The 24,751-nt window shown below is 38.0% G+C and overlaps 4 protein-coding genes and 1 non-coding gene across 5 annotated transcripts; 1 reads left to right on the top strand and 4 right to left on the bottom strand.

Moving 5' to 3' along the window:
• Positions 1-709: 709 nt before the first annotated feature.
• LOC125201042 (laccase-22-like) lies at positions 710-4,584 on the top strand. The gene is made up of 6 exons (XM_048098920.2): positions 710-855; positions 1,323-1,474; positions 1,892-2,136; positions 2,334-2,462; positions 2,715-3,644; positions 4,148-4,584. Exons 1-6 carry the CDS (start codon positions 760-762, stop codon positions 4,276-4,278), a joined length of 1,683 nt encoding a protein of 560 aa, XP_047954877.1. The 5' UTR covers positions 710-759; the 3' UTR covers positions 4,279-4,584.
• A 2,852-nt stretch (positions 4,585-7,436) lies between these two features.
• On the bottom strand, positions 7,437-7,509 carry TRNAR-CCU (transfer RNA arginine (anticodon CCU)). Its single transcript has one exon. It is a non-coding gene; the product is annotated as a tRNA-Arg (tRNA).
• A 281-nt stretch (positions 7,510-7,790) lies between these two features.
• On the bottom strand, positions 7,791-10,614 carry LOC125213003 (uncharacterized). The gene is made up of 3 exons (XM_048113338.2): positions 10,528-10,614; positions 8,534-10,339; positions 7,791-8,457 (listed from the first exon to the last, which is right to left on the bottom strand). Exons 2-3 carry the CDS (start codon positions 10,334-10,336, stop codon positions 7,945-7,947), a joined length of 2,316 nt encoding a protein of 771 aa, XP_047969295.1. The 5' UTR covers positions 10,337-10,339; positions 10,528-10,614; the 3' UTR covers positions 7,791-7,944.
• A 1,491-nt stretch (positions 10,615-12,105) lies between these two features.
• LOC125201556 (coronatine-insensitive protein 1-like) lies at positions 12,106-14,975 on the bottom strand. The gene is made up of 3 exons (XM_048099721.2): positions 14,361-14,975; positions 13,458-13,968; positions 12,106-13,197 (listed from the first exon to the last, which is right to left on the bottom strand). Exons 1-3 carry the CDS (start codon positions 14,840-14,842, stop codon positions 12,376-12,378), a joined length of 1,815 nt encoding a protein of 604 aa, XP_047955678.1. The 5' UTR covers positions 14,843-14,975; the 3' UTR covers positions 12,106-12,375.
• Positions 14,976-19,620: 4,645 nt separating this feature from the next.
• LOC125224273 (mitochondrial inner membrane protein OXA1-like) lies at positions 19,621-24,664 on the bottom strand. The gene is made up of 10 exons (XM_048081579.2): positions 24,578-24,664; positions 23,204-23,670; positions 22,613-22,708; positions 22,402-22,444; positions 22,234-22,271; positions 21,667-21,736; positions 21,044-21,172; positions 20,846-20,956; positions 19,949-20,003; positions 19,621-19,869 (listed from the first exon to the last, which is right to left on the bottom strand). The coding sequence occupies exons 2-10, from the start codon at positions 23,656-23,658 to the stop codon at positions 19,799-19,801; spliced, it is 1,068 nt and encodes a 355-aa protein (XP_047937536.1). The 5' UTR covers positions 23,659-23,670; positions 24,578-24,664; the 3' UTR covers positions 19,621-19,798.
• Positions 24,665-24,751: the final 87 nt, after the last annotated feature.

Below are 24,751 nucleotides of genomic sequence, written 5' to 3'. Positions count from 1 at the left end.
AGCAATCAATTCATATATAGAAATCATTCACTTCCAACTCTTAATTAGTAACCTTCTTGAATGAATTTTAAGTTTTTGTTGTTGCTTTTCAGGATTATCTTAAAATGTTGTGCAAAATTTAGTTATAACATAAATGAAAAAAATAAAAATAAAAGTGTGAGTGAAGTATTCCCTCCCTCCGTCCCATTCAAAACGAAACATTTCTTCTTTGGTATGAGATTTTACGTAACCTGTTAAGTGGCGAGAGAATCCGAACCATCTGTCCAACTTAAAGTTACTTGTTTTCCTTTTCGAGACATAGCGACACATTTTTCTAAAAATGGAAACATTGCTCTCCTTACATTATTCCTCATCCATTTAATTTACAAAATAATACTATATAAAATTTCATGTCTGAACAAGAAAAACTCCACTTTAAATGAGGCAAGAGGTAGTACATTACTTTCCCTTCTATTCTCAAAGTTGGAGATTTTAAAAAATTCAAAGTCCCATCTTTGACAAAAGAAATAAAACAACCAAAGCAATCACGTAAAGTACTGAAAAAAGTAGACAAAATTCATGTCTAAGATATCAAAATATAGAGGATACATACCATTCACTAAATAAATCCACTTTGTGTAATACCCAAGAAAATTGCATGGCCTCTTCCTTACCAAACTCTTCTAAAACGACATTTGTTTTACTCTCCCTTATAACTCTACCTTCTTCTGATTACTCTCCTATCCTAAACAAAGACTCCACAGCCAAAAAATCAGAGATATGGCAAAACTTGGTGTGGCTTTAGCTCTCACACTTCTCACCCTCTTCTCCTCTTCCTCGTATGTCGAATCGAGAATCCGACACTATAAGTTTAGGGTAAGTGATTCGTCGCTTAATCCCGTTCTGTGTCCCCAACTTTCAGCATTTTTCGAAAAATGTTCCCTAGTTACATTTTTTCTCTAAAAATAACTCACAAATTTATGAAATGTTTGATTTTCAGTGCGGACACAAATGAAAGTCACGAGGGGCTTAAGTCACTTACCATTTTATTCTTGTACTATTGTCGGATTTTTAATATTTATGTAAATCGTTGTGCAAAAAGTTCTTATTATTAAAATAAATTGTAGGGAAAAAATTCACTTTCCAACATTTCGAATACACAATTTAGAAAGTATAACGCTCACCGAAACAAATTATGCGTCCGTCCCTGATTGTGTCAAAAGGGATATAAATCGAACTTTCGTACGATTGAGGGTTTCCGTGTTAGGGAGACAAAACACGATTAAATATCTCATGAAACACTCTTTTGTTGAGATTATGCATATTTCAATGTGTTTGTGCAGGTGGAGAGGAAGAACATGACGAGGCTATGCGCGAGCAAGCCCATCATCGTTGTGAACGGAAAATTCCCGGGTCCCACTCTCTATGCTAGGGAAGATGATACAGTCATTGTTAGGGTTGTGAACCATGTCACAGACAATGTCACAATACACTGGTCTTTTATTATTCTTTTATTAGTAATTTTTTTAGTTATTTTAATTTCGATTAAAAAAATTCTAAATTTTTTCTTTCAATCAAAATATACAAATTTAGTGTTCTTTTGAATTTCCCCCCAACAAGATGCTCTAATCAAATTAAAACTGGATTTATTCATGACATGTTACTATCTACATAACTCCAACGTGTCAAACACTATAGCCTAAAGATAAGACAAGGTGTATTTGAAATTTACCAAAAATAGCATTAAGTTCTTGTATTTAGAGTACTACATTTAGAGAAAATTAGAAGATCATAAAGTTCATTTAATATAAATAATTAAATATTAAAAGTTTTGTGTATTTAAAAAGAAATGACCTTAATTATTAGATTTCTTTTTTTTTTTGGCTGAAATGGTGGTGAAATTTACATTTAGGCACGGCGTTAGGCAGCTCCGGACTGGGTGGGCCGATGGGCCGGCTTATATCACGCAATGCCCAATTCAGACGGGTCAGAGCTATGTTTACAATTTTACCCTCACGGGCCAGAGAGGGACTTTGCTTTGGCATGCACATATCAATTGGCAGAGAGCCACTGTGCATGGCGCAATTGTCATTCTGCCGAGGCTCGGGATTCCTTATCCATTTCCCAAGCCTCATAAAGAAGAGATCATCATATTAGGTTAGCTAGACAAAGAAAATAATATTGGTAGTGATTATTTTTAAAAATTTGAAATTGAGATATCGAAAAGACAGGTTTTGTTTATTTGTTTTGTTGATAAAGTCTATTGTACAATAATTAACGCAAAATATTCAAATAGTTTTCTATTTCGAAAAGAAAATTTTCTTACTATTTAATTGACATGGCGTCATGAACAGGAGAATGGTGGAAGTCGGATGTAGAAGATGTGATCAACCAAGCTATGCAAGCCGGGCTACCGCCTAATGTGTCCGATGCACACACCATTAACGGCCTTCCCGGCCCTTCTCCAAATTGCTCTTCTTCAGGTACTATAGCGTAAACTTCATTTATTATTCGTCGATTTTAGACCCATTGTATAAAGTAGAAATAGTTGATCACATCCCAGTGAGACAGAATCAATATAATATTACTAGTACTATTTTCTTACAAATAAAACGAGTGTTATTATTGCAATTTGCAACTAACTTATAGTAAAAATTAGTGAACCTTTAATGAAAATCACCAAATAATTGATTGTGTAATCCTTCAAATTGAGATTTCAATTGTTGCATTTGAAGGGTACACCCTCCACGTGGAGACCGGAAAAACATATCTCCTCCGAATAGTCAGCGCCGCGGTCAACGAAGAGCTCTTCTTCAAAATCGCCGGCCACCGCCTCACCGTCGTCGAAGTCGACGCCGCCTACACGAAGCCCTTCGCAACCGACACCATATTCATCGGGCCGGGCCAGACCACCACGGCCCTCCTCACCGCCGACCAGCCCATCGGCAAATACGTCATCGCCATCTCCCCCTTCATGGACACCATCGTCCCCACCGACAACCAGGTCGCCACCGCCGCCCTCCGCTACTCCGGCGCCGCCGCTCTCTCCGGCGCCGGCGCCGCCGTCGCCGTCCCCGCCCGGAACGCCACCCCGGTCACGACCGCCTTCGAGGACGGCCTCCGCAGCCTCAACTCGCCGGAGTACCCCGCCGCCGTGCCCGCCGGCGCCGGCGCCGATCACTCGCTCCTCCTCGCCGTCGGCGTCGGGGTGAACCCGTGCGCGTCGTGCGTCAACGGGACCCGGGTGGTGGCGGCCGTCAACAACGTCAGCTTCGTGATGCCGGCCACCGCGCTGCTGCAGGCGCACTACTACAACGTGAGCGGCGTCTACACGGCGGACTTTCCGGCGGCGCCGGTGACGCCGTGGAACTACACCGGGGTGGCGGCGCCGGCGAACATGGCGACGGCGACGGGGACGAGGGTGTACCGGGTCGGGTATAACTCGACGGTGCAGATCGTGGTGCAGGGGACGGCCGTGATCGCGCCGGAGAGCCATCCGATGCATCTGCACGGATTCAATTTCTATGTGGTGGGGAAAGGGATTGGGAATTATGATGCGGTGAATGATCCAAAGAGGTTTAATCTTGTGGACCCGGTTGAGAGGAATACTATTAGTGTGCCTACCGGTGGATGGACCGCGATACGGTTCCGAGCTGATAATCCTGGTATGAATTACGACAAAAGATAAATCTCGTTTAACGTAAAATTTATGAATTATTTGCATTTAACATATAAAGTAATTGAACTGAACTACAAAATACTTGCATTATCATAATCACGTAAGCAGGGCGGACCTACATGGTCAAGGGGAAGGGCTTCAGCCCCTAATGAATTCATATTTTTTAGTGGATCTACATGGTCAAGGGGAGGGGCTTCAACCCCTAATAAATTCATTTTTTTTTAGCTTTTTCCTATTATAAAATTTTAAAATTTGTTTATATTTTATACATATTATTATATAAAAGCCCCTATTAATATTTTAAATTAGTTAATAATTTTTTTAAAAATAAAATTTTGAAAATTTAGCTCCTATTTGCTATCATTTCTGCGTCTGCCACTGCACGTAAGATTAGTTTTGATTTATGAGTCTGGCATATTTTCTGTGACAAGGTAATCTCGGATCAATTCAGTCTCAAGCAATAATGTGACGACTTAATCTTGTGTGCAGGAATGTGGTTTTTGCATTGTCATTTGGAAGTGCACACAACATGGGGGCTTAAGATGGCAATTTTGGTGGAAAATGGAAAAGGCCCAAATGAGTCAATCTTGCCTCCTCCAAAAGATCTTCCAAAATGTTGAACATTCAATTTACATATTTTTATAGTATTATTTTGGGGAAAGTTTTAGAGGTTGAGAGTGAAGAGGTTGATGTGCTCAAAGCTCAAGCTGCATGTCAATAATTCACACACATACCAGAAAAGAGAAAATGTTTTATGAACTATTGCATTTGATTTGCTTGTAATATCATCATGTATATGGTTGTAGATTTATGTTTATTTTTATTATTTTGTAGATCCAGATTCGGGAGATGAATAAGGTTGTAGCTTTGACATCGCATGTGATGTAATTTATACATAAGGTGAAAAATAATTGTATGTTTATCAATTTTGTGATGTGCACACTTAATTAGCTTTCTTTACGTCTAGTTCAAATGGTAAAATTGAGATACTCAAAGATTGATAATATAATTCTGAATCATGTTAAGAAATTTTATTTGCCAACAAACTCTTCAGTTTTTGATTGACAATTTCGACTTGTGCCAAGGAGCTATTCCATTTTTCATTGTCTTGACATTGTGTCAAAGAACTGATTTAGATAATTTTTGTTCTTATCTAAGTGTTGAAAAATAAATTGCGGAATGTAAAAGAATCAATGAATAACTATGAAGACTACATTGTGAATGACTTGAATTGTTATTGTTAATAAATAGTACATATGTATTTATAGGACTCTGGATATAAATATACCTAGGAACTATATTAGTTGGAATTCCACATTATAAATGTTATTCTCTTCCCAACATACTTGGGACTCACATATTCTCTTCCCAACACTATCGGGACACCTCAAATTATCTTTCCAACACTAAAGATCAATTTAGATAGTTTTCCCCATATTTAAGAGCTAATCTATATAGTTTTGCTCGTCCAAGGGCCAATTTATATAGTTTTTGCCCTATATCCATGAGTCATACTCCCTATATCCAAAAGAAAAATAAAAAAAATACTCTCTCCATTCTATAATAGATGTCACACTTTTACTTTTAATTTGTCTCATAAAAGATGTCGTATTCCATTTTTTTAGAAAAAAACTGTCTTTCATATTAATATAAATATACTATTTTCTCTGTCCATCTAATACATAAAACAACATCTCATAAAATCCAGTGTCGTTCCCCAAATATGCCATCTATTATTGGACGAAGGGAGTATTATATTTTTTCCATTTTAGTATGTATGCAATTTAAAGTCTCATGACTCCCATTTTTTTTTTTTTGAGTAAATGCACCATATATACTCAACTAGGGTAGTGATAAAATGCAAATCCATACATTGTACAAATTCCAAACTATGATTTGGACCGTTAAAAAATATCAAAAGATGACAAAATAGTAGCAACATAAAATGTCAACACAGTGTCAACATAATATCAACACAACATTAACCGTTGACCATGTGTTGACATTTTCTGTTGCTACTATTTTGTCATATGTTGAAATTTTCTAACGGTTCAAATCATAGTTTGGAGTTTGTACAATATTTAGAGTTTGCATTTGATTACATCCCTACCCAACTAAATTCATTATATCTACATTCTATTACTATAAATTAATATGGAGTATATAATTATTAAAATGAGATCCACTTCCACAAATTTATATGGAGTACTATATAATTCTTCGAAAGCTCATGGGCTGTTATGAAACTTTTCTTCAATTAAAAGCCTTGTAAAATTTCCAAAACCTAAATTAGGACCTTTCGTATCCTTCCTCCCATTTCTATAAACCCTAGCAATGGCAATCATGTAGCTACCGCAGCCTCTTCTCCTATTTCTCTCAGCAGCAAAATGCCAGGCGTGAACAACGACCCGGCGCTAGAGAGCGAGGTGAAGAGGGCCCCACCTACCTAAGCCTCGCCGACGCCGTCAACCCCAAATGGGCCACCATCGGCGTCAGCCTCAGCACCGGCCTCCTAAGCCACAGGCTCGGAGCCCTGCAGCGCCTCAAGAGGAACGCGCCGCCCGTGGACCCCGCAGTCGACTTCGGCAGCGGCGAGAGGGTGGCGACGAGGGAGGAGGCGATCGGGAAGCTGAGGGCGTGCATGAGCGAGGATGCGGATAAGTTCAGCAGGGCCTTCGGGTTCTACTGCGCCATGGCGGAAAATGATGACGAGGTGAGGGACCACGGGCTGAGGCATGCGTGCGCGCTGATCAAGCTGAGGAGGGACCATTTTGGCCATTTTCACAATGGCGTTGAGGCGTATAAGGATTATAGGGCGGCTAGGGCGCGGGAGGGAGGGCCGCGCCCTTCTCAGCCGGCCTCTCGGCCTTCTGCGGAAACCATTTATTAAATGGTGTTTACGGGAGATGGTTTTGGTTTATATGGTTGATGCTTTTGGGACTTGTTTATGGCTCATTTGTGTTTGGATTTTGGAATGCATTGATAATTTGATATGGTTGGTTAGATTTGGAATGGTTTGCTTAGTGTTTTTGGCATATGATACTGGTATCTGTTTCATTTTATTCATAAATCTAGAAAATATTGTTATTTTAGTCACATCTTTAATCTTTATATTTTTGTCCATTGACTAAAATTAGTTTCATGCTAAAAATGGAAAATCAATTTTAATTTGTTACTCATTTTTTTTTCTTTCTCCTTCTTATCAATCTATAAATTGCTCAGATTTTGTATATAGTGTATAGTGGTTTGTTGTTAATTCATCATATCTCAATCGTTGCTATGATAGTAGAAAATAGATTTGAAGTTTGAGGAAAAAATATGAAGTCAATTTGGACGTTGGAGTTTTGAGCAACATAATAGAAGTAGATTGATTGTGTGCATATATGATTTTTTGCATTGTACTACTAGTAATTTGGAAGTGCTCACAACACTGGGCTTTAAGATGACAATTTTTGCTGGAAAATTGAAAAGGCACAAATGAGTTAATTAATCTTGTAAAATGTCAAAATTAACGCACCAATAATTCTTGTGTCCTTCACTGCAAAGTTTGACTCTTTTCTAAAAAAAAAACTAAAAAAAATACTCTTTGTTTTTAAAGAGTATGAACTTTGGGTTTTTTAATGCATTATTAGTAAAGTAAGAGAGAGATAAAAAAAATTTAAGTTGTTAGTGGAGAATGAGTCACGTCTCATTAATAGAAGAGAGTTTCCAAAATTGAAAATTCATATTTTTTGGGGACGGATGAAAAAATAAATAGTGCATACTCTATTAAAGTTTACGCGCCAGGTAGGGGTCGAACCTACGACTTTCTGCTTAGGAAACAGACGCTCTATCCACTGAGCTACAGGCGCTTCTTGTTTAGTGTTTCTACTTTCAATTAAAGTACTTCTTAATTTATTATCTTATACTGTGGAATAGGAGTATTGTATTTGTGAAAACATTTCGCATTCAATATTTGGATAATTCTGTGACAAAATCTAAATGTTAGAAACTATAATCTCTGGAATTCAGTATAGTATACAAGAAAAGACCATCAACTACACATAAAGACAGAATATTTCCTAATGAGATGAAATAGCAAGAACAAAACAGATGATTCTTACCCAACTAAGCATTATACTGTAAATGCAACTTCAAAATGCCAATAACTAACATGATATAATATGAGAGTACTAATCAACCATATACACACACAGCAATGATTTTCTCCTTTCAATCACTATGCTAACAAATGTTCAAACTATTAATGCGTTCACATCGACAAAAAAATTTGAGTCCTGGTGATTCTAGCCTAACTGAATATGCCGCAGGATCTGCTCGTTCTCGACTGTCGATAGAACATCGTGCTCGATGTGAGCAATCAAAGTAGCGTTCCTCCATTCCTCTCCCCGCTCGTCAACCTCGTGAGTCCTGATGGTCTTCATAGCAGAAAAGGCTCTCTCAACAGACGCGGTGGCGATTGGCAAAACCAACGCCAACTCAATCAAACGATACACCAATGGGAAAACAGAACTTTTACCCGTTTCAACCATCTTCATGGCGAGGCGTGCCAAGCTGCTGATTTCGGAGAATTCAGAATCGTGCCTCATGTTAGCGACGAAATTGCTCAGCTGCTGAGGAAGGAATAAATAGTCGTCCGCGGAGAAGTCCTCTTTGTACAGAGAAGCAAAGTGCATGAGTTGATCGACGTTGAATTGGGAAAACGAATTCCTCGGATCAAGACATGCTATGCAGCGAAGTACTTCAATGCGATCATCCGAGAAAAGCTCATTTATCTCTTGGATAACCGAATCAACAATCTAACCATAAAGAACTCGATTAGCATTGAAAGATTTGATAAACCGAATAAAACAATTTACTTCGAAAGGCAAATACCTGACAGAAGACGCGGACATGATAGTGATGGTGATTGGAGACGACTGGTTCGAATTGCCTTTTACCAGGCCGTGATGTATCGCCATCCATGTCGATCAACGGAACCTGATTCAATTCACAGAATTTATTCACTTGGTCCAAAATTATTTCCCAATTGTCTTCCCTGTAGCGTTGTAACTGATATTTCACGCTGCTTATCAACGACAAGGCTTGAATGATATTTTTCTCCTTTTCTTGTAAGACGAGCGACAGCTCGTGTGTGATTCCGAGTAAATCTCTCATCAAGTGCAACAGAAAAACAAATTCGTGATTATCTATCTTTTCAATCATATGATAAGCATTCAACCTAGTATCCGAACAAGTTGAATGATCAGATACATTGATCAACACTTGTTCGATTGAAGGCCACGAAGAACAGAGACGGAGCAATGTCAGATAGTACGAACCCCAGCGAGTATCTTGATCTTCACCATCCGCTTCTTCACCATCTAATTCCTTAACTAGCCTCTCGTGCTCCGCCTGCTTCAGTTCATCTGGCATTTTAACCACAGCTCCGATTGTATTCACTATCATGGAGATCGCGTCGAAAACCTGGCAAACGATCAAACGTTGTTCCTTGCCAAGAGCGAAAATAATCAACTGGAGTTGGCAAGAAAAGCAATGACTATACATCGCGTATGGATTTTCTTGCAATATTACGGATTTCAACTTGCTAAACTCACGCCGAAAGCCTGAACCCCCGTTAAATCCTAGACCTCTCAGTTTCGAGAATGATAAACCATGCTTTGCAAATAAAGCATCAATAACACCTTTTAAGAAATCGGATTTACAATAGGGTGGTTGCATAATTTCAAGAAGTCGCTCAATCACACATCCTTCATCGTTCACATATCTTACAAAAATCCCAATGTGCTCATCGATAATAATATCCCAAAACCCGTCAACCAAGAGAGTAAAAACCTTGTCTCCAATATCACCGACTATGGCAAGTGTGATCTCTGAAGCACAAGCATGCACGAATTGTTTCTGAGTTTCGAGGGTCATCATTTGGCTATTCTCCGGAGCACTAAGATCCAACACTTTAGTGATACCGGGATTATTCTGAATGAAAAAATCAAGCAACTCAACGAAATTACCTCTATTCATCGAAAAATCAAACTCCTCAACTCCATAAAAAGGCCATCCTTGCTTCAAAATAAAACGAGTCACATCCAACAACGTAGTCAAACGTGCACGACAAATAGCATTCATCTCCCGGCTAAACGACTCCAACATATTCGTACTATGAATCTGATCCTGGAAAGCCTCAAACTGAATCCTAGCGTTATTGTGACAACTATTCACCGCCCCAACATGCGCGCTGAACTTCTCCAGCGCTCGTTTCCAGTTACAAAACCCCGTTTTCGTGAAAGCATCCACTGCGTACCGGCCCCCCTTCTCCGACTGCTTGAAAAGATAACACCAGAAACAAAACGCCGCGTCTTTCGACTCGCTATACTCTAGCCACGGAAACTTTCGATACCAGACCTCCTGAAAACTCCTATCGTGGATGCCGAACGTGCTCCTCGGGTACGTGTAACCGACTAATTGGCACGGCCCCCGGGCCATGTACTCTCTCCGAACTTCATCCCGAACATTCACATCAAATTCATCAACAGGCTTCCTCAATCCAGGATCACTAACGATTTCATCTAAGTTCAATTTCACCTCTCCTCTAGGTTTGATTTCCACTATTTCAAATCCGGTTGTTACATTAGAAGAGGAAGATGAAGCGCTACGACACCGTTTTAGGTACTTCTCCATATTCTAAATTAGCATAAAAAAATTGAAACAAATTAGCATAAATAGTTAAATTAACATAAAATTCTCCATTCTGCATAATGATTCTAGTCTTAAATTTTGGTAATTCCGGAAAATCTAAAGTGATGGAAACAGTGTTGATTGCTAATTGCATTTATAAAAAATAAAAATAAAAAATTGTTGAAAGAGCTTACCGAATCAAATTTGGCGGCGGCTTAAACAGTTTGGCGGGGAAGATGACAATTGCTTTTTTTTTTTATCTCTGTGTTGGAATTTAGCAGAGGAAAAGGGTTGAGGGGAAGGGTCGAGTAAATTACCAATATACCCTCAGTTGAAGTCGCATTCATGGATTAGCACTTTTGGTTTTGAGAAAATAAAATTATAAGCAATTTCTTTTTGACACAATTTTTTTTTTCAATTTTAATGTATGAATTCTAGTTTTACTTTATCAAGTTTGTTTGAAAATACAAAATTATAATTTGGCTAATAGTTTATAAAATTATAGCTCCATCTAGAGATGCCCAAGGTTTTCGGTTCCGGCGGTTAGCCACGGAACCGTGACTTTTTTCTTGAATCGGAACCGCCATTTTGAATCGTGGGCCAGTTCCGGTTTCAAATTTTATCAACCGAAACCGTGCCGGAACCGTCGGTTCTGGACGGTTCCAAACCGAAACCGTGAAAAACTGTCGGAAAACTGTGAAACCGAGCCGGAACCGCGAAAAACCGCCTGAAACCGGCGGTTCGAAACCGTGAAAATCGTAAAAAACCGCCGGTTTTCGAACCGGGACCGGAACCGTGAAATAGCCCCACGGTTCGGTTCCGGTTCCACATTTCCTGAAACCGGAACCAACGGTTTACGAACCGTGGGCATGCCTCCATCCATTGAATTAAATGTACTCTATGAAAATATTACCCATTTTCCTATTTTTGTTTGTTCCCATGAAATATTTCACAATCAATACATTTTCTCTAACTATCCACAACTACCACTATATTTTCTTACAAAATAAATATAATAATTCTACAATAAATAAATAAATATAGCCGCCTTTTCCACTCGTCTATATACTTATATTTTTTATATTTATCGAAACTGGGATGTATTCAAATACAAACTCTAAATATGGTACAAACTTCAAACTATGATCCAGACGGTTAGAAAATGTCAATAGATGATAAAATAGTAGCAATAGAAAATGTCAATACAGTATCAACGGATACTGTATTGACAACTGTATTGACATTTTCTATTGCTACTATTTTATCATATGTTAATATTTTTTAACGGTCCAAATCATAATTTAGAATATAACAATATATGAATTTGCATTTTATCACTACAAAATCAAAACTTTGTGTTAGATAAATACGAAAGTCTTTTAAATGTTCCATCATAATAATATGAGTGTAGAAATACAATGGAGCTCGCAATATATTCCACAAGCAAAAGATAATACAGTCCAACTCTTTGATCAAAGTCTTTACTAATAATTATTAGTGAATGACAATTATTTTCCCTCTCAATTCTCAATCAAGACGGTTTGATCAACGTCTTCACGAATAATTTATTGGTGAATGTCAATTATTCACCCTTTTAATTCTCAACAAGACAAGTTTGTTTTGAGTGATGTGGATTACACCAAATTTCAATATATAAATTAACATCATAAAAGTGACTACGGCTCCATGTTAAATAAAAAAAATAATTTTACTTTACTAGACAGTGGATTTTGCCAATCAATTCAACAAGTAGGAGACATTAATGAAAAAACTTCCAAAAAATTTAAAGTTCTATATTTACTAAAAGCGACATTTACCTAACATGATGAAAGCAAATAAAAAGTGACATTTACACTCAACAAACATAAGATTTCACACACACAATCAGACATGGAAAGATCATAAAAAAACCTAACTATCTACACTTACAATAATGGATATCAACATCCATGAGATTCAAAATTTTACAGAGATTTTATTAGAAAGATACAACAACAGAGCTAGCGCAAAGGCGAGCCCGATTGCGATGTCGTGCGACAGTTCTACGGGTCACGGGAGGCGCTAGCTTCCAGAGGGCGGACGGTGCTCGGGAAATCGGTTCTTTGCCCCGCAAGGGAGTAGTATGCGAGAATGTGAGCAGGGTCCTCGACGATCACTAGACGCTGTCTCTCTGCATCGTGAACAATGTGCCGCGTAGCTGGTATCAGCTCGATGTTCCAGTTCGGCCTCACCATAGCTAAGAGATCCCGGCCATCGCTAGAAGCACTGTACCCTTGCACCCACAGGTATCTGAGAGCAGTCAACCGGAGAGCAGCTGTAGCTAGTGCTCGTTCGCTGAAACAACAGCCTCTCATTTCGAGCTTTTGGAGGCTCGGGCAGCCCTTGGAGAATTCCAGAAGGCCTGCATCGGACTCCCCAACGTAACCGAGAAGCATCCATGTCACTTTAGGACTGTACTGCCCGATGTAACCGAGGCCTACGTCTGTCAACCCCCCTTTGCGGAGATACAGAGCAAACCTAATGAGTTTATCGCAACCTGTTAATAGAGCTCGAACTCCATTGTCGAGAGGCAAATCAGTTATGTTCTCCTCTCTGTCGAGTAAGACCAGCCGGAAGTCGCATAGATTTTTTGAGTGAGTAGCCATGCATTCCAACGCTGCGTTTGTAATATCCGAGACGTATACGGCTATGTATTCCAGTTCAAGGCATCCTTGAGCCAAAGCGATTAGCCCTCTCTGTGAGACCACGCCTTCGACATCTTCCATATCTTGCTCGTCAGCTCCCCGCTCGATCCTAAGCCTTTTCATGCTTTTACAGCATCGAGAAAGAACCTCCAAACCCCTATCTCCAAGAACATTTCTTGCCTATTGCAAATAAATTGAGCAAAATTGAAATTATAATATGACAAAAAATCCAAAAATTAATAAAACTGGTTAGGAACACTTGAATCATCAACAATTTCCAATCCTATTAAGTGGCCGAAGACAATCCTCCGAAAAACTTTTTGAGGACTGTAAATATAAGCGGTCAGCATCACGTTTAACAAACGGAACCGAGTTGTAAAGGACTTCAACCAAATAAAATCTATTCAATTCCATGTTAAATAAAAAGCTCAAATTTTTACCTCGAGAACTTCCAAATTAGGACATGTTTGTAGTATCTGACAGTGGCCTTCGGTGTCGAGCATGGCATAAAGAAGATCCAACTTTTTAAGCTTTGCAGCAATAGGATACAAAATCGGCAGCTCTGCTCTACCCAAATAGGTAAGCCCCAAACGGCACAATTTTGGGGGGAACGAAATCGAACCATACCTTTCCAACTGCTCAGAAGGAGCAACTTCTTCGCCATTCTGAGCCGGAGGCTCAGTTACCGAGCCGCCAGCAAACTCTTCCAATGAAGCAGCGTTTCTGAAAAACTCAACTAGTTTCGAAATATCACAGTCGCTAATTTTCACAGAGGTCAGAGACGGGCATCTCCTCGCTAGCAAGTCAATGTCTTCGGATCTAACTCTCTTGAGATCAGTCATGAAGAAGTTTAGGTGTTCGAGAACGGTATTGTTCGAAGCAAGGTGATGCAGCCACTCCCCGTCTAGCTCGGTTATCATGCTCTCTTCTATGTATAAAGTTCTCAGATTCCTATTAAAAAGCACACCGTTAAATTTGAGCATTTCAAACTAGAATTCGATCAAATTTCGTGATTTAAATGACTATTATAAGTATCGCAAATTCAATTAAGCTCAATTAACCCTAGATAACAGTACCAAAACCATAAGAAAATCCAAATTCCGGATTCAAACACAGAGATGAGATGAAATCATTCAAATTGATAAACAAATCGGTTGAAGGAAATCGAATTCATTCAAAAATTTGACGAATTGGTAATTTGTACCTGCAATTGCGCCCTAGATAAGATAACAATACCAAAATCATAAGAAAATCCAAATTCCGGATTCGAACACGCCGATGAGATGAAATCATTCAAATTTATGAAATCGAATTAAAAAAATTGACGAATCGGTAAATTGTACCTGCAATTGCGCCCTATATGCAAGAGGCCGTCGGTGCTGAAGCCGGAGCAGCGATCGAGCTTCAAAACCTCGAGCGCGACGCCGGCGGCGGACGTGGCGAGCAGCTTGAGGTCGGAATCGGAGACAATCATGCGGCGGAAGTGGAGCGCCTTCATCCTGGTGAAGGATCCGGCGACCTCCTGCACCCAGGGGGCCGCGTAGCCGCCCCAGTCCTCGCCGATGAGGTTGAACATGGCGGCGCGCGGCTTGCCCTTGATCTTGAGCGACTCGAGCTGCGGGAAGCGGCGCGAGAGCTGCTGGGGAGTGGCGGTGTAGCAGAGGGCGATGGTGACGTGCTTGCGGGTGATGGCGTCGATCTCGTACCAGCGCTTGCAGACGAGCGAGACGGCGCCGCGGTCGCGCGCGTAGGGGAGGACGCACTCCCAGACGGTGCCGTCGCCGTCGCCGTCGCCGAAGCTAGGGATTCTTGGCTGGGTGGTCATTTTGAGAGGATTGGGGAAATGGTTGGTTGGGGGTTTGGGAGAGAGAAAATGTACCAAACAGCTAATATATTGGCTTTTTTACTGGAGTGTTAATAGAGCACTATCGATTTCACATTCCACACAGTGTGCTCGAAGAAATGCCAGAGCCGAATTCTGTTGTTTTGGATAAATAGATTGAAGATGTGCTTGCCGCACTTCATGATATTCCATCTTTCAAAAGTTAGTTACTTGCTCGGTCCTCGAATAGGAGTCTCGTTCCAGTTCGACACGAATTTTAAGAAATATTAAAAAAAAATAGGTGAAAGAAAGTTAGTGAATTTATATGGTCCACTTGTATAAATTAGTTTTAAAATTATACTCCCTCCGTCCCCTAAAATTTGCTACACTTTGACCCGACACGGGTTTTAAGAAATGTAATGGAAAGTGAGTTGAAAAAGTTGGTGGGATGTGAGTCATACTTTTAAAGTATTAGTTTTATAATAAAATGTGAGTAGGAATGAGTTAGTGGAATATGAGGTCCACTGCCAAAAATGGTAAAAGTGAAGTGTATCAAATTTTCAGGGACGGACCAAAATAGTAAACTGTATCAAATTTTCAGGGACGAAGGTAGTAATAGAAAGTGAGTTGAAAAAGTTGGTGGTATGTGGGTCCTATTTTTATATATTAGTTATATAATAAAATGTGAGTGTGGATAAGTTAGTGAAATGTAGGGTCCACTATTAAAAATAGTAAAAGTGAAAGGTGACAAATTTTGAGGGACTGACGAAAAAGGAAATAGGTGACAAATTTTCAGGGACGGAGGGAGTATTTGATTGAAATGAGTTGTCTCTTTACCATTTACTGACACTCCTATTTGCGTATGGAGAGACTACTAAAAATAGAAAAACGAGATTCCTATTTGCGTATGGAGAGAGTATTTGTTAATCCGTTTCGACGAAGCTTGAGCAGTTTTTTGGGGAATGAAATCAACTTTTATTTCTTCTTTTTTTTTAGGCATCTACCATTTATATTAAATTTAAATTATGTAGTACTGTATCAAACAATGATGTCAATTATTTATATTAAATTCAATATTTAAAAAATATTCTCCTTACCAAATTTAAAATAATAATTTAGGTTTATTATTCTTTTACCTAAAAATTCAGTACTAAAAATAAAATTAGTTTTGGAGTAACATTAGAGCTAAATTTCTACTTCATTTTTTGTATTAGAGTACCATTAGAGATGGTATCAGTGCACAAAATATTGAACGAAAGGCTGAAGTGTTTGTTTTAACAGTGGGCCAAAGTTTTTTGTTTCTGGGCTATTTATTTTGGATTTAGATGAGTAAATACATTGCTATTGGGCTACCAATTTTGGGTGCTGATTTGTGCTTCTTTATAATTTGGTCAGTTGAGATTACTGTTGGATTAGTTAGTTAGTTAGTTAGTTGATCTCAAATTGCAGCTTTTGGTTGTATATATATACACAGGGGCATGCTAGGGTGCCACCGCCCCCTTAAAATAACACCATATCACTATTTCTAGCCAATCATTTGTACACATGGACAAATAATAAGCTGCCACATAGCAAAAAAAATAATTGAAAAAGACGGTCTGCAATTTGCTGGTCTTTATCCAGCAATATTGCTTGTCCAGCATTATCCGACACACTATACAACAATCTATAGATATAGATTGTTGTGTAGTGTTTGTAATATTGTTGTGTAGCGTTTATAATATTGCTGTATAAGTGGTGTCACAGTCTCATTTTAAGAGGAGTTGTCGTTTTAACACAAATCTATATACACATGTATTATCAGCTATGAGAAATAATTGTTTCCTCACTTAAATCTATTTCCTTCACCCTCTTTATTTGTTTCGATTTATCTATTTCATAGTTTAATAGGGAGGTGGAGGCTTGTTGAAGTGAGGATAAAGGAGAAAATAAAAGGCATTTATAAAAAATAAAGGGAAATTGTCAAATATATTATGAAAAATAGTCGCATTCACATTTTTTAAAAAATTGAATTATGAGTTATCAAGTTTGCAATTTTCGTAATGTTAGTGAAATACGCAATGATGTGACAACTAATTGAAAAACTAGTAAATGTTATGCCCATGTTAGGAATGTTAATTCCCTTCCATATGACCATACAGTACATATATATTTGGTGGGTGACACACGTTTTAAATTAGCTGTCAAATCATCACCTATTATGCTAGAAATGAGGCGTTCGAATGGGATGGTTGAGAAAATTGCAAACTTCATTATTTATATTCGGTTTTATGAAAAGTGTTGGGAAATTCAGAATTTGAGCGTCTACCATTATATATTTGGTAATTTATCAAAAAAAAATACTACTTATTTTTATATAATGATTTGAGAAATAGAATTAGAAGAAAAGGTGAGGGGAGACAAGTTTGTGTAACAAGTGAAAAAGACAACATTATTGCTGTTAACACTATTTGTCTTTTTGAAATTTGAAGAAATAAAGGTAACTAATTTGTCTATTCGGGTAAAAAATGATGCATGAGTTTTAGTCAATTGCAAGATGTAACCTAACTTTAATTATGCTCAACATTGATGCAACTGAAAACAATAATTTGTTTATTGGTGCATTCTGTTTTGTCTGGTCCTTTTTCACTTTGTAAACCAACCTCATTATTTAGGAAATAAGGATATTCCCACGTGGATGTGATAAAATGACAATTGACCATCCATCTTAAAATAACACCATACCATCATTCATAGCCAATCATTTGTACATGTGGACCAATAATCAGCTGCCATGTGGCAATCATAAAAAATTCGCAAGTGTAAATTTGCACGGACTGCAACATCCAATACTCTAGACTGCAATATCCAATACTCTAGACTGCATGGTAACGCGACCTGCAATACAATACGCTAGACTGCAATTTATAGATTGTTGTAGATTGTTGTCTAGCGCTTATACTATTGCAGTCTAGCATATATAATATTGCAGTCTAGCGTGGTGTCACTCACAGTGTCATTTTAAGAGTGTTGTCATTTTAACGCACCCCTATTCCAACATAACGTATTAAAGAATAATTCTTCTACCTGAAATATCGAATTGCACCTTCCCGGATCCCTAAAAATTGAAGAAAAACACGAGGTTTAATGTAAAATTGGTAAATACGATAGAGAAAGGGGAAAAAAGTGATTAGAGAATGGGGGCATCACAATGTAGGGCTTTATAATGAATTTCATTTTAGCTATAATTTCATTTTTTCTGCCAGTCAAATAAAAAAAAATTCATTTCACCACAATACTTGCAACAGAGACTAGTCTCATTTTTAGTTACAACTAAAAATATCTACAAATTAATATACACGATAAAAATAATGAAATTTAAATTCAAAGAACTACATTAATTGAAAGTGAAAATAAAAAATTAAATACCAAAAATTATGTTAATTTGAACTCATAAATTAAAACCTCAAGTATTACGTGCCCACTCCCACAGTCCTTCGACTAGGGCATGTTGGAGTTGGTCGTGAGCCCGCCCATCGTCATCGTGGATGGAAGCTTATCTTGACAGATACCCTCGGAAAAGAGGTGCATCTTGAGTCGGGCTATCGTGGGCTACTCCCAAGCTAGGTCCACCGTATTCTTCTCCCCAAACAGGTGTCATAGCTTATTCATCCCCGATTATCATGTTATGCAGTATTATAAATGTGTTACATGTGCTGATGTGCATCACATTTCGATGCACGATTGATACCACCCTTGCACCCAACATTTCACAATTGTCTGGCGGGGTTGCAACACATCGAATGCCCTCTCAACATCCTATATATTCTAGATTTACTTTAAAAGTATTATTCTTTTAGCAATCTTGATTCATTATTGATTAAGCTTTTCATAACTATTTACAAAAACTAAATTTTATACTGCCTCGTCCTTAAAATAAAATATAATTGAAATATTATTAGGACAAAATAAAATTCATTTCATCAAAAAAGACTAATTTTTGTGAAAGTTTCAAAACAAGAGGACTCAACCAAAATAGTAAATCAAATATTTGTTCAAAGTATTACACCGCATATCACATATATATGTACCGCTACTGTGAGTGCCAGCTTTAATTCCTAAGGAAATGAAAAAATTAATACTACTAGCGGTAGGAGTGTTCGGTTATCAAGATTGTATTATGGATTAAATATATACTAGTATGTTTGTTTCATGAAATTCAGTCCCATAATTCAATCATGTGATAATTAATAATAGCTAACTCACTATGACTAAAAAAATCTCACAACTCAATTCAATTCAAGACTGTATCTTGAAATTATTTTATCTAAGAAACCAAACACCACCTTAGTAAAAAATCTAAGTCAGTTATTACATTTCGCATACCAACTCCAAAGCTTTTTCCTGATTTTCGCATACCAACTTTGATGTGTTCTCGACTTGTGACTAAATGTGCATATATTTTTTACTACCTCCGTCCCCCAAATTTTGACACACTTTGACTCGGCACGAGTTTTAAGAAATATAATGGAAAGTGAGTTAAAAAGGTTGGTGGGATGTGGGTCCTACTATTAAAGTATTAGTTTTATAATAAAAAAATGTTAAAAAGTGAAGTGTAATGAGTTAGTGGAATATGTGGTCCACTGCCAAAAATGGTAAAAAGTGAAGTGTGTCAAATTTTCAGGAACGAACAGAAATAGTAAACTGTGTCAAAATTTGGGGGACGGAGGTAGTAATAGATTAACATACGCCGATAACATGCTACCCAAATGTCATTCGTTACTACTGCTATCGTATATGTGTTTGTTAATTAGTGTGAGAGATGAATTAAACACCGACGATTTAGACAAAATCGATGAAACACAAAATCGACGTTTTGTTAATTATGTGTTTGTTTAAACTACTTGGCCATATTGATTGAAGACACAAAATAACGACCTCAAAATACTGCAATTTTTGGCCACTCTAACTTCATGATGTCTATTTTCGAGCGGAATGTGGTATCTCCAATGATATCCCGAACAATTTCTGAACTCGAGGATGAATCATAACTGAAAGCAGCGTTATAAATAGATCAGAATTCATGTACAATATTTTCAAATGAAAAAGAAGAAGAAAAGGAGAACTCACCAGCCCCGTATGCTATTGAAAAGAGGTTAGAGGTGATCCAAGAAATGTGTACAGCCTGCACAAATATATCATGGAGATTGTTTTAAAATACCAAAGAATTAAACCATCATTACATAGATTATGATAATAAGACGATTAAAAGCAAGCACAAAATAGCTAAGTAATGAATATAATGTTGTTCAATGCTATGTGTGTTATGTAGTCAAAATGGAAATCCATACAGTGTCCAGCAGATTATGGAAAAAATTCACTTCGGTTCCAACCGAACCGATTAGTCAGTTAACCGACTCCCATTTTTTTCGAAATCCAGAACTGAAACCGAACCCTTTTGTCGGTTCGGTCTTCGGTTCCAACGAAGGAACCGAACTCTAGTGCAATATAATACATTAAGTAATAAGTTGTGAAATTAAAAGGGCAAAAACCATGATTCCATTCCATCATCAACAACCAAATTTCCAACAAAGTTTACAAAACTAAGTTTAAAACCAATATAAACCAACATCATTTATCAAAATAATTTTTACTTTTCTAAAACGATAATAATAAAACTAAAATAAATATATAAAAATTAAATATTTAGAAAATAACGATTATTCGGTTCTTGGTTAGAACCGGAACTGAGATTAGCTTATACTTAATAACCGGAACCGAACCTTAACCTTATTCTTTCGGTTCTCGGTTAACCAAGAACCAAAAAAATAAGGTTTGGTTCTCGGTTAACCAAGAACAACCGAGAACCGAGAACCGTTTCCCCAGGCCTAAATAAAAGCATGAAATCAGCAAAATTGAAAAAATCAGTAAGAGATAGTACTTGATAAGGGCTGTGCAAACAAAGGAGATATGGGAATATATTTGGATGCATGGGGACAATTTTTAGGAGGGTGATGCACAACAAACCGTGGGGAATCCTGCAGCAACAGCGACAAGGCATAGTACCGCAGCATTAACTGCAAGTTTACGAGACTTCACATACGGTTTTCCGATTTGCACATATCGTGTTGGACTCAACTGAAGAAGAATCAGTGATAAATCTTAAAAGTGAGTTCAAGGGTAGATGTTTCAAGACGAAGGATATGATGCGAGACGTTAGCTTACTTCCGTCCTAATCCAATATGTCAACGCCGTAAGGATTGGAAATTCCAAGCGATTGGGAGTTGTTAAGTCTGTAAACCATAATGCTCCACCTGTTGTAAACGCGGGTACGTTCTTCACCATGCCTAAAACCTGTACGGAAAGAGAATGATAGTCATTTACGCAGTAGAAGATACATGGAGCGAGATGAGATAGAGATGTTATTGTCAAAAGAAACCATAACTAGCCGTTGCATATTTATTGTGAGACAGTTCCTAGATCACATTCATTTCTGTATGGTTCCTATGTAGTGTACAGATCCAATTATATTTAATGGTGTACTAAAGAGCTTCAAATTACCCTATAAATACTACGGTGATTTGCTCATCAAAACACACAAGAAAAATACACATCAAAGAGTTCCCTATCTTCTTTTACTTCCAATATATCTTACCAATCTACCTATATCTCTCTCGATTACCATCTTTAAGAATTATGATTTTCTTTTGTTATGCATTATCGAGTCAGTCTATTTTCAACGTTTTGACATGCATCTAAAGTGTCAAAAGGTTTAGAAAGATGTATGCAAAACCATCGGAAACAGAGGGAGCATGGAGTACGTAGAAATAAAGGGAATGTGATCTTACGCAAAAGAAAATACAAAAGGCAGGTATAAATGATGAGCATATAAATCCATAAAGCTGAAACCGACCATAACTGCAAGACCGATATTTAGTTACATCAGTTAATGCACGTCAAACAATCGAAGCTAAGGCAGTAAGGCCACAGGACTTCAAGTGGAATAAAGTACTACTCCCTCCGTTCCATAGTAATAGAGGCGTTTTTCCATTTCCGTCCGTTCCATAGTAATAGAGTCATTTCCCTTTTTAGTAAAAGTCAACACATTTTCCACACCTACTTTACTCTCTCTTACTTTTTTTCTCTCTTCATCTCTCTACCTTTTTCATTTTCCACTTTATTCTCTCTTTACTTAACTCACTTAACAGTTAACACAATTTTTCTTAATCTCCGTGCCGAAAAGTTTTGCCTCCATTACTATTAGCCTCAGAATCCATTGATATGAAAGGAATATTGTTTCCTATGTTCACTTTTCTGTTCTTTCTCTTTGCTGTTTGTTTTGCAGTAGGCATTTTGATGTATTAACTCAAGAAGAACAGAATAGCAGATAGTTTGTAAGAAAGAAAAGACAATACTTATCCAGCCATTTAGATATCTCTGCTTTTTTGTCACCCTGTCAAAAAACAATAACTGGTTATGAGTTGCTAGGTACAAGATCAACGCCTCAAGGCAATGGTAGAAGGATGGATGAACAAATTGCGATAGCAACAGTAAAATACAGAACAAACGCCTAAAGCTCATACCTTAAGGAAGGATTTCTGAAATGACTGTAACTCGTTGTATCGACTGCAAAACGGTACGAAACAATTGTGGTCACGAGACAAGGAGTTGCATCAAGATACTATATCCAAAACATCAATTTATTGGTATAATAATCAACAAAGTATACTATAGTAAAATACATATGTCGAGGATATTCATATTCACAACATAGAAATCGGGTAGAGAACTTACCGTTTGCCATCGTGGGAATAATATTGAAGATCATATACTCGAAAAGGAACAAACAAAATACGCAGCAGAAGAGTCACAGCTGCAATTGATGCCCACCTAACAAAAATCCCAATGAGATGACTTTACCAATCACACTCAATCCAATCAACAATTTACTAGTATAACATTGAGCTTAAAATAAGAAGTTAGTGTTGTGACAGAATAGAGAAATTGTGTAGTCGAGATAAACAGAAACGTAAAGAAGACACAAATTTACGTGGTTCACCAACGTTGCGTTGGCTACGTCCACGGACGGAAACGGAGAACAGATATTATTCAGAGTGTTTTCAAATTACAGAGTTATGCGCTCTACTTCTATATAAATAGGCACACAGACGACGGGCTAGGCCCAATACAAAATTAGGACCTAAAACATAAACATGTCATAGCGTCGGGCCGGGGGCCTCTCCGCGCCCCCGGAACCCCATGGCAAGGGGGCATCGCCCCCTTGACCCCCCGTTTGGCTAGCGGCAAACTATAACAGATTCAAGGCATACTAACAGTTAGGTTCATGTAAAGCAGATGATTTTGTCTTGAGAGAAACATCCTCACCATTCTAAACCAGTGAATGAGTGCAAGTATCCAATTATGTTCATGTTACTGACTGAATCTGCTGCTGCACTGGCCAGTTCATTCATCACCGGAGCTGCCTCAACAGCCTTATCAGCCACCGCACCGATCGCTCCATTCAAATTTCCAGCAGGAACCTCAACGTCCAGAGGAGCCTTTGACATATTTCTACGGAAAATCAGCCCATAGCCTGTGGGAACCTCAGAATGCATAACTCGAGATACATTTCCTGATAGCAGCCCATAGCCCGTAGGAACCTCAAAACACATGAGTCGAAGATTGCCAGCATTGTGAAAATTGCTGAGCATCTCAGGATTCGTTTTCGCAGGCAACTGCTCACGGTCGCTGCCACTAATGTGTGACAGTGAAGGCGAAAATCGCTGGTGCTGTTGGTAGAACAGCTTCGATCTAGCCATGATGCTACGCCTGTAGGCCATTGCTTCCGCGTCCTACAACAAAAAGGAACGGATGAAAACAGTTGATCATAGATTCAGTTAGCCACAACGAGACAGTATTTCTGCTTCACTAACAGCAAACAGAGAAAACAGAGAAAACTGGCAAAGTTTTTATGCTCACAGTTAAATACTCCCTCCGTCCCATAGAAATTGGCCATATTTCCTTTTTCGTCTGTCCCATAGAAATAGTCACATATCCATTTATAGTAACCTTTTTCTCCTTTTTACTCTTTCATTTATGGGCCCACCATCCCCTACACAATATCAACTACTTTTTCTTCTTCTCTCTTGCTTTATCAAATTATGCATTAAAACCCGTGCCAACCCTAAAGGGCCAATTTCTATGGGACGGAGGGAGTAGCAATTTCTGCTGAGCCTAACAAAAAATTAAGAGTAGCAGCTAACAATTTATCTACGTTTTAGATAGATTACTCACGAATATTATCCAAAATCAGTCATTCACAGTAACACTTCAAAATATCCCCAAATGTGTACCAGATCAATTTTTGTTGTGACAGAATAGAGCAATTGTGTAATCGAGATAAACAGAAACGTAAAGAAACACAGATTTACTTGGTTACGTCCACGGGCGGAAACGGAGAATAGATATTATTCAGAGTGTTTTCAGATTACAGAGTTCCACGCCCTACTTCTATATAAATAGGCACACAGATGGCGGGCTAGGCCCCCCGTTCGGCTAGCGGCAAACTATAACGGATTCAAGGCATACTAACAATTTTCACAAACAAAACACGCAGACATTTTGTTTTTTTTCACACATTTCGAAGTTTCGCCATAAAAATTATCCTTAGAATGAGCAAAATAAAAAACTAAACGAGGAAATGAACGCAAATAAGCATATCATTATGCATTTTACATAAACTCAAATTAAAAATCTTACTAGGTTTTGGCAACGGAAGAGAGAAAATCTGGAGAAGTGAAGCAAGTTTTGGTGGTGGATGAAATAGCTTCGAGTTGTTGCGTAAAAAATGCAAATGTTGTTAGCATCGAACTTCAGTAATTGACTTAGTTACTTTTAGTACTATTAAATTTTTTCTATTTGATTTCCTTTTCA

This window comes from Salvia hispanica, chromosome 2 (assembly GCF_029641045.1).
Source record: "Salvia hispanica isolate PSC_SH4W2 chromosome 2, Shi_PSC_v1, whole genome shotgun sequence".
In the NCBI taxonomy this organism is placed as follows: Eukaryota; Viridiplantae; Streptophyta; class Magnoliopsida; order Lamiales; family Lamiaceae; genus Salvia; species Salvia hispanica.
Note: the sequence above shows the minus strand (reverse complement) of the source record. Positions and strands in the feature narration are given on the sequence as shown.

What these genes read in the sequence shown, in the direction of transcription:
- LOC125201042 (XM_048098920.2), top strand. Translation starts at nt 760, where the DNA reads ATGGCAAAACTTGGTGTGGCTTTAGCTCTCACACTTCTCACCCTCTTC. An exon ending in GACAATGTCACAATACACTG is followed by an intron (nt 1,475 to 1,891) that starts GTCTTTTATTAT and finishes ATTTACATTTAG; the next exon opens with GCACGGCGTTAGGCAGCTCC. An exon ending in GTTCCGAGCTGATAATCCTG is followed by an intron (nt 3,645 to 4,147) that starts GTATGAATTACG and finishes TCTTGTGTGCAG; the next exon opens with GAATGTGGTTTTTGCATTGT.
- LOC125213003 (XM_048113338.2), bottom strand. Translation starts at nt 10,336, where the DNA reads ATGGAGAAGTACCTAAAACGGTGTCGTAGCGCTTCATCTTCCTCTTCT. An exon ending in ATGTCCGCGTCTTCTGTCAG is followed by an intron (nt 8,458 to 8,533) that starts GTATTTGCCTTT and finishes CTTTATGGTTAG; the next exon opens with ATTGTTGATTCGGTTATCCA.
- LOC125201556 (XM_048099721.2), bottom strand. Translation starts at nt 14,842, where the DNA reads ATGACCACCCAGCCAAGAATCCCTAGCTTCGGCGACGGCGACGGCGAC. An exon ending in CATATAGGGCGCAATTGCAG is followed by an intron (nt 13,969 to 14,360) that starts GTACAATTTACC and finishes GCTTTTTAATAG; the next exon opens with GAATCTGAGAACTTTATACA. An exon ending in CTAATTTGGAAGTTCTCGAG is followed by an intron (nt 13,198 to 13,457) that starts GTAAAAATTTGA and finishes TATTTGCAATAG; the next exon opens with GCAAGAAATGTTCTTGGAGA.
- LOC125224273 (XM_048081579.2), bottom strand. Translation starts at nt 23,658, where the DNA reads ATGGCCTACAGGCGTAGCATCATGGCTAGATCGAAGCTGTTCTACCAA. An exon ending in ATATCTAAATGGCTGGATAA is followed by an intron (nt 21,737 to 22,233) that starts GTATTGTCTTTT and finishes TCGGTCTTGCAG; the next exon opens with TTATGGTCGGTTTCAGCTTT. An exon ending in TTGCTGCAGGATTCCCCACG is followed by an intron (nt 20,004 to 20,845) that starts GTTTGTTGTGCA and finishes ATATTTGTGCAG; the next exon opens with GCTGTACACATTTCTTGGAT.